At 43.0% G+C, this 17,268-nt stretch overlaps 1 protein-coding gene and 1 non-coding gene across 7 annotated transcripts in view; one reads left to right on the top strand and one right to left on the bottom strand.

Moving 5' to 3' along the window:
- Positions 1 to 3,846: 3,846 nt before the first annotated feature.
- Positions 3,847 to 17,268, bottom strand: part of FAM53A (family with sequence similarity 53 member A) — a 101,968-nt gene continuing 88,546 nt past the window's right edge. For all 6 annotated transcript variants that reach the window (XM_034771565.1, XM_034771571.1, XM_034771569.1 and 3 more), the window contains one exon: positions 3,847 to 5,052. In XM_034771565.1, the coding sequence (XP_034627456.1) occupies positions 4,720 to 5,052 (333 nt within the window). In that variant the 3' untranslated portion in view covers positions 3,847 to 4,719. The remainder of the gene's footprint in view (positions 5,053 to 17,268) is intronic.
- LOC117878629 lies at positions 9,412 to 9,519 on the top strand. The gene has a single exon (XR_004646032.1). It is a non-coding gene; the product is annotated as a U6 spliceosomal RNA (small nuclear RNA).

Genomic DNA, 17,268 nt, shown 5'->3' with positions numbered 1-17,268 from the left:
TTGGAAAGGTTATGGTCCCAAAGTGTGCTCCTGGGAACCTGCTGCCCACGCCCCTGACTTGGTTTCATGAAGACAAACCAGGCCTGGTGCCAACCCAGAGGAAAGGTGTCCCTAACGGGGATGTAATGTAAGAAGCTGCAGAACTAGAACCCAGGTCTGTACAGCTTGGGGCAGCAAATGCTCCCACATTGCCAGTGGATGGCCACATGTAGCCACATCAAAGGAGCCCTGTGGAGATAGTGGTGCTACTTCCTGTAGTGCCTAAAGGGGTCAGTGCGACAGCACCCCACAGCCTTGGACGGGCCCTCCGCTTACTATTTAATCCTGGAAGATGCTGCAGAAAGTCATCTGGGCAACCACATAAGACTTCTGGCTTGCTGTGGCTCCAGACCTCACCTTGTTTTGCTCTGATCCCAGACTGACTTCGACCCTGACTCCCAACTCCAGCCTGGTAACTACTGAAATTCGATCTCTGACCCTGACCCTTGGCTACTGATTTTGGCTCCTGCAACTACCCAGATTCCTGCTCGCCAACCACTGCCTAGGGGCTGCCCCTTATTTCCATGACACCAGCCCAGCAGTAACTACGCTGTCTTGTTTAAACCTTCTTTTATTATAAGTGCTCACAAGTTCACTGTGGCTTACAGGAGCGGTGGTTCAAGATAAAACTGGGGTACACTGCACTTCTGGGGCACAAAGGATGGGGAATTAGCCCAACTCAGAGGCTGGCTATCAAAGGGGAATGATTCAAAAGGACTCAGGGATTGGGGTGCATTGTTAACCTACAAAGCAACATAAGGGTTGGTATGTCCCAGAGGAGAGTGCTTATGTGGTTGAAAGGCTGGTGGTGTTAGAGAGCAGACACCCAGCCAGGCACAGGCAAGACTCTCTCACCTTGGAAACAAGAGGCAACTCACAGTCCTGGGCTCCCCAAGAACTGTCAACAGTGCACAAGTGTGGAAGTCAGACAATCAAATCCCATAATTGGCGGGGGGGAAGGGGGGAGAGTTGCAAGAGCTGGCAACATCAACTGTTTTTTCAGGCTGTATCTATCATTTGGGTGCATACCAGAGCCCCATGGAACCTCTTGGCAACAGCAGAGTGAGAACCCAGTTGATTTGTTCTGCCTTCACCTGGGACCGGATAACAGCAGCTTACCTGGTCTGCCATAAGGACAGATCGTCTGCCTCACTTTCCCAATGGGACAGTTGATGATTTGATGTTTGGGTCTTTCACAACACAGACCTTTCCTTTTGGGGTAAAGAAAGTACAAAATACCCTGATCACTCCTTCATTAGCCCTCTCCAGACTCAACAGCCCTTTTTGCCCTGGTGCCAGGGTTTCCTCACCACCTCTCTAGCTGTTACTACCCCGAAGTCTGGACCCTCCTCTTACTATGGAGCTCTGCCCTCAAGTTGCGGCCACATACTTCCCTCAACCCAAGGCTGCCCTTCTCAATGGTTTCCCAAAGCCATGTCTCTGGTGGCTGTTGCTATTAGGGCTTTCTTCTCTGGCTCCCCAGAGTACTTCTCTAGCCTAGCTCTAGGCCTCCTCTGGTCCTTTCCTAGCTTCTTCCATCCAGGGTTCTTTCACTGGCTCTCTGGCAGAAGGGAAGCACAGCCAAACTTTCATCTTATTCTGTTCCTACCAGCTCTTCCTCCTACAGAGGACAGGTTACTTCATATCTCCCGCAGAAGACCTGGGTCTTGGTCTGGGACCAAGCACAGCTGAGAGCTGAAATCTGAACCCTCTAAAGGGCGTAGCTCAACCTGTGACAGACTGCAGCTAGTTGGCCTACAATGCTGTATGACTTCCTTTTTGAAAACTCCCTATTACACTTGTCCACTGCAGGTTATTAGGGACATTTCCCTGTTCACCTGGAGCACTTGAATGTAATACATAAATGTGGTGAGTTCATTATCTAATAAGCTCTTTTGGGGGCAGGCACTATAATTTTGTGCATTATACAATGGCAGGATCACTGTCTGAAGTGACCATAAAATTGCAATAATTCCTTTAATTCCTAGCTCTCACATGGGATTATATTAGTCTGTAGACGTAAGTACACATGTTCCTCTTTCAACAGATTTCATTTGCCCATGATTTTGCAATTTTTCTAGCACAGCTGTTCAACTCATTTTCTTGGTCTAATAAAAACCCCAAGCTGAAAAGTAGGTGGTTACTACGACATTTATTTTTCCATGAAATTTGTTCTTCTTTATCCAAGAGTGGCCCTAACTGCTTCTGTACTCTCTTAAATAAAGACTGTTCAGCACTTCTACGGCGCTTCCTGTCCTCACAGCTCTGCATGTTCCCTAGTCACAGCACACATGTGAGGGGGGAATTAATTGTTTGGGGGAAACTGAGGCACAGAATATTGACTTGCTCAGACCACGGATCTGGATTAGAAATCTGGAGTTCCTGGTGTACAGTCCTCTGCTTGGAGCAGGTCTTTCAAACTTTGTTTCTCTAATAAATGTAAGGGGTTTTTTTTATTATTATTTTTAAAACATCTATAATTTATTCACAAATGTAAAGTTTTCCTTGCTGAGTCTCTCCCCTGAACTCCCTCTGTATACATGCCTCGAAAGACATTTCTCCTTTCATTTTAATTTCTTCTGTGCTCTCCTCTTATTGGTTAAGAGCCCCTGCTGTCACCACACCAATCTTCTTAAAACTATAAAACTTCAGGAAATGAGAAGTGTGTGTTAAAATGGAAAGATTAGATTTTAAGTGATTCCAGCCATCCTACTGCCCTTGGCTATCACTCTGCATCATTAAGTTCATTCAAAATTTACTTGCCTTTATTGCTCCATTTAAAAAAAAAAGTGGAGAACATGGTTGTACTGCAACCACTAGTACCTGATTTTCAACCAAGGCACCTCTGGGACCCTCACTGTGGCTTACTATTCCACTGCCACATCCTCTACATTTCCAGGGAGATTGGATGCACTTAAGGCATTGTATCCTTGCACTTCAAAAACAACCATTACTTCGGAGTAGCTGTGTGTATTTACTTTGAAATGGTGTGCATGTGTGGATCCCTCCATCGTGTGCAAGACTTCATTGTCTTTGTACAATGATGTGCACAAACTGGTCTCTCTTGTATACATTATACCTTTCTAAACCTGTATTTGTTTTATTATTATTATTATTATTATTTTTTACACTGCCACATTTGCTAGAGCAGCAAGGTTGTCATTTAGCATACATTGTGTATACGAAGTGACTTTCACTTCTTGATTACCCATGCTTCTTTCATTTTGTATAGACACCCTAGACATCTCCGTGGGTTAGCTATTTGGAACCCAATCCTGTGAAGTGCTGTGGCACTCAATGACACAGGATTAGGCTCTGGATCAATGTTCTTTTCCCCACTATATTCACTGATGTACTCATTTCCCCCTATACCACCAAGGCAGCTTAAAATGAGCTCTAGCAGAGGGGACTGAAATCTCCATCGCAATGCACTGGCACTCCTGCAGAAACTGCACTGGATTCAGCTTTATTTAACCAGTCTTACACAATCCACTACCTGAACGATTCCACAATTAAATTAGATGGAGTTGGGGAAGGTAGAAATTAAGTGTCCCCAAACTAATCCTCCTTATTTGAGGAAAATTCCTTCACTTTAACCACATTAATAATGGTGTGTTGTAATGGTCAGCAACAACACAGTATTACATTTTAAAGAGTGGTGAATATACACTTAATTACCCTGTGAAACCCGCAAAAATATTCTCGATAATCTAAAACTACGACCCCTGTGTTAAAGAGAGATGCCACGCTACAGTATCTGCCAAAGACTTCATAGATCACTCAATAAAATTCATAAGCACATGCAAATGCAAAGCAAAATGTCATTTTATTTAATTCAAGGACTAGTTTCCTTCTAGTATTGCTGAAGGGATCACCTCCTGGGGAATTGATCATTACAAAGTCCCTGTTTAAAAGTTCAAGTGCTCTTGTACATTCTTTTGAACCACAGAAAACATAATAATGACCAAGAAGGTGGGCAGCTACTTGCAGTTTCATCCCACCTAAATTAGCATTGCTTCTGGCTGGAAAACAATTCAAGTAGTAAAATCATGGAAAGTGTTAACCTTTAAGGTCACTACTATATTTTGCTCAAAAAGTCTTGAATGTATGAAAAACCATTTGTACATGTTATGAAGTTTTATAACCACTCACTGTATAAGGAGACAGTTAAGTATTTTGGACCAGTTGTCAACCAGATACTTAAGCGTTCAGATCTCCAGATATCCAATGGTTTGTTACCAATTTAATTATGCAACTCACTTTTCACATTAAGCTCTTTAACAAATGGAACATATACCCGCACCAGAATCACTGTAGACAGATTTTGTTTTATAGAATGCCCTTCTGAAAATTCATTTCAAAATAGAGATCCTTTCTCCAGAACTGTAAAAGCCATAAAAATGCAAAATATCTGTTAGGAAATTTGTAATCAAAGTTACTTCTTAATGTTCAAAATAACATTTAACCTCCAGTTGTCTTTTGCTGTTGTTTATATACTGATCAATAGACTATAAACAGGTAACAATGGTTCTTTTTTTCCCCCCACCTGAAACATTTCTTCTAACACAGGCCCAAGATAGGCAATACAGAGATTCAGGGACATGGATTATGCATTGCAAAGGTAATCCACTAATCATTTTAATTTAGAACAACTCTGATTCTAGTATACAACTTTGTGCCTCAGTTGTTTTCAATCTGCTCTAGATCCAAGTCCCCGCAGTCTAGCGGAAAGATGCCCTCTTCAGTGCTGTCACAATCACTTGTGTCCTCGTCACTTTCACACACTGCAGCTGCCTTCTTATAATCCCTTACATTGAAGCCAACTTGGCATGGCCCATGATGCCTTACTTCATCCAGTTGCTCTTTCACTGGACTGGAACCAGGGGTGGTGATGTTCATAAAGTCATGTGAATCACATGGGGATGACACAATTGTCTTCATTTGTGTGTCGTCGTCATCGTCGTCATCTTCTTCATAATCAAGGGAGCAAAGACTTTTCGAATTTTTTAAAGTCTGTAATTAAAAAAAAATATATTAACCAAAAGCAATAGAAAAGACATTATACATCCTGCCCACCCACCCCTTCAAACGTTTAGGGAAAGTGGTTAAGGAGAGAATTTACAGCAACTCTGCAAATGGGATCCATTTGGGAAATAAAGAAGTTATTTACTGTGCAATAACTGCAGTTTTCAGCTGTTTTGTCCAGGTCATCTCACTTACAAAGACTAGCTAACAATTTCCAGCTTAATACGAGTCTGACGTCCTAGCTACAGCTAGCCAAATAAGGATTTCTGAACCACTGTTCCCAATTTGGTATCTGATCTAGTCACCAAATCCAGGACATGATGTTTGGTAAAGGTATGAGCTGAGCTCCAAGTGGCTGCCCTGCAGATGACCCATACAGAAATATTTCTTAGGCCTTGGCTACACTGGCAATTCACAGCGCTGCACTTGCTGCGCTCAGGGGTGTGAAAAAACACCCCCCCGAGCGCAGCGCTGTAAAGCGCCAGTGTAATCAGTGCCTGCAGCGCTGCACGCTCGCTCGCAGCGCTGCAAGCTATTCCCCTCGGAGAGGTGGAGTCCGTGGCAGCGCTGTGAATCCGCGAGTGTAGCCAAGGCCTTAGACATGCTGAAGACATTGCCTGGTCTCTAGCTGGGTGGGCCCTGATGACTGAGGGAAGGCCATATCTACTAGTTGGTAGAAGACTAAACGTATTGAGTGATCCATTTGAATCTCCAGGAAGAGATGATCTGATCGTTTCCCTAATGTCCCAAACAGGGTTGATTTCCTGAATGGCTTTATTCTATCTAAATAATAAAGAAAGGCTCTGGAAATATCTAAACTAAGGAACTTGATTTATCCCAGGCTTAAGTGATGCTTGGGGGGAAAGAGAATAAGAGGTTAATTATTTGGTTTAAGTAAAAATCAGCAGCACACTGCTCCCCCCCCCCACCCTGGGAAGACACCGATTTCCCCCCCCCCCCCCCCCCCCCCAGTTAAAAGAGTGAAAGGCCTGACTTGAACCTGGAGGGGTTTAGTCTGGCCTTTAGGTGGAAAGGCACCTCAGCACCAAGTGGAAGAAAGAATACATTTTAAAGAAGGAGCAGCAAATAAAGTTGTTAGTAAGCTAAGCAAAGTAAGTGAATGATTCTAAATTGACTCTGAAGGATACTTTGGGGGATAGCACACAGCCCCATATGCCCTCATGTAGGGGGAGGGAGGCAGAACAGGGGAGGGGGGGAATGCGCACTGAGATATGCAGGGCACAGGCATGGCCCCAAAGGACACTGGTGTCAAAAGGTTCTGCTCTCCCATGCATGAGGTGCTCACACACCGTAAATTGGATCCACATGCACAAAAAGACGAAGGACCCCTCTAATTTTCTGTGTTTTTACAGTTGAGCTTTCATTCTTCATTAAAAACCTGGTTTTTAAAACACATCAATTATCAATATCATACAGTATATGCTAATTCCTCATTGAGAATTTTATACAATTTCCTTTCTCACTGCACACACAGTCATTATGTTACCAGTGTCTGGCACAGGAGGCCTTTTCGAAAGAACTGTACATATTTAAAGAGCTTTACAGACATTTACTAACCAGCCCTCGCAACGCCACTGAGGAAGGAAGGTTGATATTCTTTCCCCTTTTTACAAGCAGGGAAAGAGGCACAGAGGTGAAGTGACTTCCCCAAGACCATATAAATCACTGAACTTGGGTGCTCCTCTCACATTCAACCCCCTGCTCACTACTACAAATCCGGTCACTTCCTAGGGGTGCATAACTTGAATCCAGCACATTCAGGGATTAAAGTATTCTATTTGCGGGGGGGGGGGGGGGGGAGAGAAGAGAGAGGGGGGAAATCATATAATGTGTGAGATGTTAGAATGATTTTACAGAGCAACTTGGATGAAAGTCAGCAGATTATAGTACTACTAAGATGAACATGCTTCACTGACTTGGTACTCTTAGAAAGGACTTCAATGAGATTTTGCTGCACAGTAGAGACCACTGGACTTCTATTGCTGTATCTCACGGCAACCTGCACCAAATCATATTGCTACAGTGGAACAAAACTTCAAGAGTAGGCTTCTGATTGCTACCATTATTTGTATAGTGGGCTTGAGTCATTTTTCTCTGGCGGTAGTAAGTCTGCAGCAGTCAACAGCATTACACGGATTCTCTCTCCACATTGTTATATAGACTCACAGGTTTTAAAGCCAGAAGGGACCATTGTGATCTTTTAGTCTGACCTCTTCCATAACACAGCTAAATAGGAATTCCATTAATTAATTCCTGCTTCAAGTCCAATAGCTGTGGCCGAACGAGAGCATCTCTCGGAAAAACATCCAATTTTTATTTAAAGATTTCCAGTGATGATGACGACGACAACGACGACGACAATGACGACAACAACAACTAGGCTCTTATTTAGCGCTTTTCATTGGTAGATTGAGAATCCATCATAACGGTTGGTAAATTGCTCCAGAGGTTAATTACCATCATTGTTGCAAAGTTCTGCGTCTTATTTCTAGTATGAATTGGTCTAGCTTCAACTTCCAGCCCTCAGATCTTATCTTTGTCTGCGAGGCTGAAGAGTTCTCATCAAATTTCTGTTCCCTATGTTGATACTTATAGGCAGATCATGTGTATTTTTACATATCTGTATGAAATTTCCATGAGCCACCCTCAGGTCTTTAATGGATCCATAGCAATCTGTATACAGAGTTACTGACAACAAACATTTTTCTATCCGGTATACGAAGAGGGAATATGGGGTTCATTCCTATTTACACCGGATTTTAAAACAGTGAATTTCAATAATGCAATACAGCAGGGGCTCTCAACCTTTTTCTTTCTGAGGCTCCCAACAGGCTATAAAAACTCCATGGCCCACCTGTGCCACAATAACTGGTTTTCTGCCTATACAAGCCAGGGCTGGCGTTAGCGGGTAGCAAGCCGGGCAATTGCCTGAGGCCCCACGTCACAGAGGCCCTGCGAAGCTACATTGCTTAGGCTTCAGCCCCAGGTGGCAGGACTCAGGGCCCTGGGTTCAGCTTTCTACCACGGGCGCCAGCAAATCTAATGCTGGCCCTGCTTGGCGGCCCTCCTGAAACCTGCTCGCAGCCCCCACAGGGGGCCCTGGGCTGAGAACTGCTGCAATACAGCAAGGAAATGGTGTTAAGGACACTTGAATCCTAGTTGTAGCCTACTGCTTTGAAATGGTGAAAACATTTCCTGCTATCTGTCTCCAGACAGAGAAAAAAAGTATTTTCTAGGTAGCCCTTTAAGTCTTATGGTAGATACTGGTTACTGCTCCTGTTCAAACAAGGAAACAAACTTATTTATGCTTCTGGAAAGGGATTCTTGAACCCCTGAATTGTCCTCCAGTCAGCTTTATTCAAGTTACTACTGCAGAGTAATCAAAACTAAGCACAGCTGTCTTTCTAGGGTTGTGTACATAAAACAGAAAATTGCCAGTTAGCTATACTGCACTGAAACCACTTGAATGGGAACTTTTGGCTGGTTTCAACACAACAGCAAGTGCATTCAGCTAGTTCTTTGTTCACCCACTTGTCACAACCACACCAAACTAAAAATAGGTGGATTTATTATCTCAAGCACAATCCCACTACTTTTCACAAAGCAAAAAAGGTAGACACTGAAATGCATTCAAAACCCGCTAACTAAAGCTTTACATGTTACACCAGTACAGTACCACACCTTTCAAGCACAATCATGCTCAGTGGGGAGTCAGTGAGTACTTGCTCAATGGTTCTCATTTTATAAAGGATGCTGGACTAACAAAACAAAAGAACCCACAGTTGGCAATGTATGGAACTCAATCAGCCAAAAGTATTCTTTTGTGTAAAGAAAGAAAGAAAAGAAGCTCAAAGGAGTTTTAGAAGGAATAGGGTTATAAAATGTTTGAATATTAAAACTCTGTGTAGGAAACAATGTTGGGGGAAGGAAATAAAAGAAAATATCCCTAGACCCTTGCTTTCAAATCAAATAAGCAAGCGAGGCCCACAGGAATTTGAAAACAAGCTGATGTGTGTGCGCTCTTCTGAATCTCTGGTTCAGAAATTTCACAGTAAATCACTATACACTTCTGAAGTTTTTTGTTTTATTAAAAGTGATTTCACTGGCCGTTTTGCTACATGAATTTACCCAACACATTCAATTTAGCCATGTCCTTAGCGGTGTTTAAAAACCCCAGAGTGTGTATTAGAAATGTGTTTGTTACAGTCAATTCTCTCTGAAAGGCTAAATATAGTTTTTTCACAAATCCCACATGTGTACTTAGTGTCGCCAGTTCTCACCACTATCTTGCAGGTTTTGCAAGATGTGGTGTTTTTCTTAAGCCTCCTGCTCCTGGAGCACAGCACATATACTAAAATTGGAACGATACAGAGAAGATTAGCATGGCCCCTGCGCAAAGATGACATGCATATTCGTGATTACATGAGAATCTCAAACTTTCATTTTGAAAAAAAAAAAAAAAGGGTAGCTGGTTTCTAGCTCTGATTGATATGAATGGAAGCTTGAAAACAAACTCTAAAGGCTCAAAAACTAAAGACGCCCCCTCACTCTTCCCAAATTATTTTTTAATCTCATGGTATTTTGTGGCCTGATTTGATTTTTGAATGCTTGGGATTGGCAATGCTGCTTTTTCCAAGCTATCCTCTCCTCTCTATGAAAGGCACCATTTTAACAAATTATTCTAGAAATTACTTATACAGCACTTAGACAATATCATCGTGGCCCCAGAAAGCTCACAATTTAAGTTTAGCCATAAAGTCTACACATCACCCACCAGGCTTGTTGTGCTCAACTGCACAGATCTCGTCTTGCGAGGACTGTGGAAAAAGGTGTTCTTAAGGAAAGGTTGACAAATAAAGAACAAATGTCCACAGGGAAGCAAAGTGAGCCTGAATCCCACCACCATTACAGCATACCTTTTAATAAATATTTCCACCGAGTCACCACAGAAGGAATCCAGCATCTCTTTAAAAATTGAGCTTCAGTCAGGAAAGTGTTCCACTTTCATGAAGTAGTTTATGCCCCTAATTACAATTAGGGCAATTACTAATAAATGCACCTAAGATGCCTATAAATTATTGTAAGCCATCTTTATCATACATTTCACATTACCACAAAACTTGTTCTTTAAAAAGTTTCCATTTAAAAATCGAGATCAGATATGCGCAAGTATTAGTAATTTATGTTGTGGTAGCACCCAGAGACCTCCATCATGTGGGGGCTCTGTACCAGTTTGTCTCTATTATGACAGACAAAACATAGTAGGTTGCAGTCTGTGCCCCAAAGTGTTTACAAAGATCTCTGAATTTTCCAAGGATTTCAGACATTTCAAGAAATATTTGATCCCATGTCATTCCATCACTGCAGCTTCTACTTTATACACAGTAGCAGCAATTTTTGCTCACACCACATAAAAGCAGATACACTAATTTAACAGCTATGCCACATTGCAAAGAATGATCGTGCAAAAACCGTATGCACACAAGTGGCCTGATTCTCCACTCTTACACCTGCATACTTATTGAAGCATATGAGGTTGCACTAGCATAACTGTGGAGAATAAGGCCTTTGATGTTTGATTCAAACGTAATGTCATCATCATCATCAGTGATGCACTCACAAAATGCTTGGCTCTGTGCAAAACAAATACAAGAGGCATTCTTGATCCTACAATCCAGCAGAAAGGTGGTACCATTTACATAAAGTGCAGAAAACAAGAAGAGGAAAAAATACAAACAAAACAAGATTATCCATTGCAGTGTTGAATGTTTGGATCCTACTAACATTTGTTACAGATGCTCCCCGACTTACACCTTGCGCAACTCGAATTTTAAGTAAGTCGGAAGCGTATTTCCAACCATTACGCAAAAAAACCCCAAACCCCTCCTATTTCTAGCTTACGGAACTTTTCCCATAAGCTCTGGATTTGCCTACGTTGGGTTTACGTAACTCGGGGAGCATCTGTAATTTAAAATTCCAAGAAAGTGATTTATAGCATCTGAAGATTCACTACAGGCTCAAAAGTTAAAATTAAAAACTTGAGAAAATGCATTTTCTCAAGTTTAAAACTTGTAAGACTGTTTTGGGCATAAAACTGCCACTTTGATTTGTAAGGCAAAGTTAGTTACTTATTAGTAACTTGAGATTCTTCAAGATGCGCGGTCCCTATCTGTATTCCACTGCGGTCAGGCATGCACTCCATGAGGAGATAGAAGGCGAGGTAGATCAACCGCCTTTCCAGTTCCTTCATCACAAATCAGAGAAGATCTGAAGCAGACGAGAAGGAGGGCAGGTAGTGGAATACAGATCGGGACCACACATCTCAAATAACCTCCAGTTATTACCAGGTAAGTAACTTTCTCTTTTGCTTCAAGTGCTGGTCCCTATCTGCATTCCACTGTGGATGACTGGACAAGTAGTACTCAAGTAGGAGGAGGGTGCAAAGTCATAGATGGCAGAGCCAAAGGACTGCTGTTCCAAAAGATGCACTGGCAGGGGAGTACGGCACCATGGCATAGTGTCTAGCAAATGTGTGGATTGAGCGCCACATAGCTGCCTTACAAATATCAATTAGAGGCACCTTTTGAAGCACTCCATAGATGTTGCTTGTGCTCTTGTGGAAAGAGCTCTTATCCAATGAATATGGGAAGGTTAGACAGCTGATAGCAGAGCAAAACAGAGCCAGAGATGCATTTCGAGATTATTTGAGAGGATATAGGCTGACCTCTGACCCTTTCCATTATGGCAACAAATAGTCTAGGGGATTTCCTGATTGTTTTTGTTCTCTGTAGGTAAAAGGCTAAAGGGTCACCAAACATTGAGAGAATGGAGCCTTTTTTTCTGAGCAGGTGTGAGGTTTTAGGAAGAACACAGGTAAGTGAATAGACTGGTTCAGGTAAAAAAATCAGACGACTTTGGGGGTGAATTTAGGGTGTCAATGTACCATAAGCATAAAAAGTTTTGTAATATAGTGTAAGGAGGATCTGCCATCAACACTTCAAGCTCACCACCCTGCTGGCTGAGATGATGGCTATCAGGAATGCGACCTTCTTAGATAGGAGAAACATGGTGCAAGAAGCTAAATGTTCAAAAGGATGCTTAGTATGGAGAGAACAAAGTTTGAGTCCCACTGAGGAGCAGGGTTTTTTGTTTTTTTTGTTTTAATTTTTATTATAAATAAATGGAAAGTTTCTGATTAGGCCTTTCCTGAATCTGTTAGTCAAAAGATGTATGAAGCTCAAGAAGCCCTGGAAAGGTGGGTGGTATGTACTGATGGTCAGTTCCTTACGGGTCCACTTGGCAATAGAGAAATCTGCTGTCTTCAAGTCCAGAATGAGAGGAATATATCTGTGGCTTCTGGAGAAATCTATCTGATGTGCCCACACTGAGAAACTCCTCCACTTGGCTAGGTAACATTTCCTAGTGGAATCCTTCCTGCTATTAGAAAGGATGTTCTGTACAGCTTCAGAACACAACTGCTTTAAGGACAATGCCAATCCAAAAACCAGGCTCTGAGATGAAGCAGCTATGGGTTGGGATGCCTGATGATCTTGCCATTCCCCTGAGTCAGGCGATTTGGAAACGTAGGAATAATGATCAGTACCCAAAATGACATGTGAAGGAGGTTCAAGAACCAAAACTATCTGGGGCAGTGAGAATGACTCATGCCCTGTCCTGAGGAATCTTATGCAAAATTAGAGGCAGGAGTGGTAGTGGAGGGAAGGCATAAATCAGAGGATCTGACCATGGAAGGAGTAGAGCGATGACCTGTGAGTGGTGACCCCGGGCTCCTCTGGAACAGAATATGTCACACTTTGTTTGAGACGTGAACAGGTGCCTGGTTGGGGTCCCCTATAGAGCGAAAATATTGTTTACCACAGAGTCAAAGCTCCCACTCACAATCAACTGGAAAGCACCTGATGAGGCAGTCTGCTAGCACATTCTGCTTTTCTGGGAGGTAGACAGCCGCCAGCGTAATCTGGTTGCCAATGCACCAGTTCCACAGATTGACCTTTCTGCACATAGGGGGACAGATCTCGCTCCTCTCTGTTTGTTGATGTAGAAAACAGTCATGATGGTGTCTGACAGTGGTTTGAGCATTGGCCTGCTAAACCCAGGGTTGTGAGTTCAATCCTTGAGGGGGCCACTTAGGGACCTAGGGCAAAATCAGTACTTGGCCCTGCTAGTGAAGGCAGGGGGCTGGAGTCAATGTCCTTTCAAGGTCCCTTCCAGTTCTAGGAGATAGGATATCTCCATTCATTTTACTTAGGGTCTAGTGACCTTGAATGAAAGGGAGAAAGGTTTCACAAGCCCTTCGAACTGCTTGTAGTTCTAGAACATAGATGTGCAACCTGTACTCTCAAGATGTCCAGGTGCCTTATGCTGTATGGTTGTCCAGGTGAGCTCCAAAACACAACAGGCATGCATTAATAATGATTGTTCTTTCTGGTGCGGAGGCGATGAAGGGAATGCTGATGCAAGCCTGATGGGAATTTTTCCATTATGACAGGGATATGGCACTACTTTGGTGGGAACACTCACTATGGTTCTCGTGGATTGTTGGTTTGGCAAGTACACAGTTTGAAGCTACAATCATAGGCAATGAAGGTGGAGTCTTGCAAAAGGCGTGACATAAATGCATGAGGACATATGGCCTAGGAGAGAAAGAAAGAGGTTTTGAAAGGCATTCTGGGGTTGGTTATGATCTAGTCTAGGGTAACGTTCATAGCCTGAAACCTGACTCTTGGCAGGTAAGCCCTTGCCATGAAAGGTATTGCCGGACATTTGCAGCTCCAGTAGTGCTTGGGGGGCCAAACAGAAAAAGGATTAATAGACTCTGGATGTTCCTACAGCCTCATCTGTGAGACTCTACTGGATCTGGAAGAGTTGCAAGATGACCCAATGCACATGTCCCCACTCATACCTACCCTGTGGCCTGGGTGCATTTGAATATAGGGAACCAGGCTAGAACTCTTTGAATTGGAGTAATCCCCAATTTGCCATGGGAAATAATCTAAAGGGACTGAGAACACTTCTCCTTGCTACTATTACGTCACCCAGAGAACCCGGGTACTGTTCCAGTCTGATGGTCTGACATCTTTCCAATTGCCATATGGGACCTTTGTGATGGCCCACTGCAACCCAAGCCGAGTTGGAAACAGCAACAAGCAGCCAGGAAGGCCTGGCAACGAGCAGCCTTAGCAGCTAGCAAGCTGGATAGCTGGCAGCTCAACAGAACCACCTTGGGACAACACTTCTTGACACTGAATCAATGGTACCACCAGCTAGGACCTTTGAATTGGTTCAGGAAAATCACCATTAGAGAGGCACACAATTGGCACGTGGTGATTAACAGAATCATTGCATAGGAGGGTCAGGACTCCCAATTTCCCCACTTGGGACTACAAAATTATTTACTTTGCAACGTGGAGAAGAATTTCCAGACAGGTGAGATACATCACCAGTTTGGGATGCTGGAAACCCACCATCTCTGGTATCTCATAGGAAGTGGCTGGGTACAACCCCTACAGGACAAGACAAAGGCCCCGAGGAAGACCCAGTTATCACCAAAAAGCAGGTGTGGGCTTTCCTGGGTCTAGCCAAGTAGTGCCAAAGGTTCATGACTCTTGCTGACTGACTTCAAGAAGGTCAATGCATCTCAAGCAGTCCAGGGGACAACTCAGGGTAACAAGGCCTCTACCAAGATAAGGATATTCTCAGACAACAGCCTGTGTGACAGTAGTTGGGACTTCTCACTCATGTTTATATTACAAATGGATACTTCCACAGTTGGATCGGGAGCAATACTGTCCAAAAACATTCAGGGGGTGGAATATTCGATACTGTGTATAACCCAGAAGCTGCAGCCACAGGAGAGCGGATACTCCACCATCAAGAGAGTGCCGGGACATCAAATGGACTGTAGGGGCCTTACAATATTATCTTTTAGGGCTTCCTTTGATCTAGTAATAGACTATGCACCCCTTTAAATGGTTGCAAGAGAGGAAGGACACTAATACATTACTCAGTGGTATCAGTCATCACAACCATACGTCTTTTGTGTACGACACTGGCCAAGTTCACAGCTCTAGAATGTGGACTTCTTTTCCTGGGACTGACGTTCTTGCAGAGGGGAAAGAGATCAGAGTCCTGGGCCTGTTCTACAGGGGAGGTGTGTGACTGAGTACATCAGGCCTTCTCTACCCCTCAGCTCTCTGCCCAAGGAAAATTCACTCAAACTGGACCATCACCGAGACAGTCCTCCAGAGGCCTGGAAGGGCCAAGAAAAAAATATACTGACCAATCAAGAACCAGCAGGCCAGTTAAGAAGGCAGGCCTGCTGTTGCTCAGCGATAGAGCTGGGTGAGACTGGACCAGAGCTCCTCCGGGCTAACCCAGACTCATACCAGGGCCTTGCCCTAAGCATGGTAATTAAGTGCTTGCCTTTTGCTGTCCCGCCCCCTCCCCCGTCTAAACGGGCACACGGCCAGGTCTTGAGTTGCCATTTTGTCCTTTGATTGTTGAGAGACTGACACCAAGCTTATGGCACAGAATACTCTGCTCCAAGCAGGTGGCCAAACCTTGCAGACTAAGATGGGGAGTGTCCACAGAACCATCTGTGGCCCAGAAGAGGGCAACGCAGAGCAACCCCACTTCCCACCGTGGCCCAGGATAGCCACTGCTAATTTTTACTGCTCCCGACCTGACCAAAGAGTCCACCATCTGCAGAGCTCCTAAAATGATGGACAAGCCAAAAAGCTGGAATGTTATTAAACTATTTATACTGGGGACTGGGGCCTAACTACGCTGGGTGCTGTACAAACTTAGAAATGAGCCAGCCCTTCCCCTGATGGGCCCTGACAGAGGGTAAATGGCTTTTTTTTTTTTTTTTTTTTTAAAAGGTTTCTGCTGCAAACAAATAGATGCATCTTTGCATAAAGGAAAATTATGCAGTCATTTGCTCAGTCACAAAAATCACATAAGAAAAACTGTTCATATCCCCCCACAGTGCCCTTCTAAGTTTATAGGGGGTTCCCCCTCTCCCATCTGATTTAGTAATTCACATCTTTCACTTCAAGTGTGAGAGCTTTCGCATTTATCATTTAAGACACTAACTTATGAAGATCATATTTCCAGTTTCACAGATGCAAAGAAAGCGTTTGTAGTGCTTCCTATTGTTAGCATTACACTTACGTCTCTTTAAAATTCATATAAATTGACCTCTCTCCAGTCTATCTGCATTTTGTTTTTTTTTTTTGAATGGGTATCTTGACACAAAGGGGTATATTCACATTGTTTTGCATGAGGGAGTTATGCTAACAAGTCCCTCTACACAGAGACGAGAATACACTACGGTTGCTCAGGTTGACATTTCTGAACAGTATATGGACAGTGATCAACAAGAGAATGACTGCTTGTAGCAGTAGTGACTAACAGTATTGGTCTTTAGGATCCAAAACCAATGCTGCCATAGTTTTTCACTGGTGCTGTATTTGTATGTTTTTGGCTCCCTATTCAGAAAGATAAAACTTTCAAACAATGTACAACACATTCCCCCTCATCCCCAGGCCTCAGAGTGCAGTACATTTCAGTGAATATAACTTAGCACATAATATAAGAATAGCTAACTCACTGAGAGAAAACTTGCAATGACGTAGTATTTTACTGGACACTAATGAATCATCTTTAACAAACTATTTCTAAATAAAAGGACAAAAAATTATAAACTTACAAATACTTTGTCAAAACTTTTTTTCATGTTCATACTGAATTGGACCTCATTTAGCACTGATGTAAATCCATTGCCTTTGTCCTCTGACATGAGGACAGAATTTGATCCTTTAGGTCTATGAAACATTGCCAGATGGTATTTCTTACCACTTACATTTGTCATCTTGACTTTTATGCAGGACTATGCATCTTCTACGATACCTGACACATTTAGCAACACTAATGGTCCCATGCACTCATAGCTGCAGCCATCCCATTCCTGCTCAGATGTCCATAGACTCACATCCCTATGCCTTATTAAAACTATTATTTTGTACTTTTTTTGCAGAGTTTACTGAAGGGTGAGGTATAGAACAGACCAGTAAAGCTAGTTGTGTTGTGAATATTAAAGTGACATGTATCTGTTAGAAAGACTTATACCAGATTACAAAAGTAAACGTTGAATTTTAAACT

Source organism: Trachemys scripta, chromosome 5, assembly GCF_013100865.1.
Source record: "Trachemys scripta elegans isolate TJP31775 chromosome 5, CAS_Tse_1.0, whole genome shotgun sequence".
NCBI classification, from domain to species: domain Eukaryota; kingdom Metazoa; phylum Chordata; order Testudines; family Emydidae; genus Trachemys; species Trachemys scripta.
The sequence above is the reverse complement of the archived record's forward strand: the minus strand, read 5'-3'. Positions and strand labels throughout refer to the sequence as shown.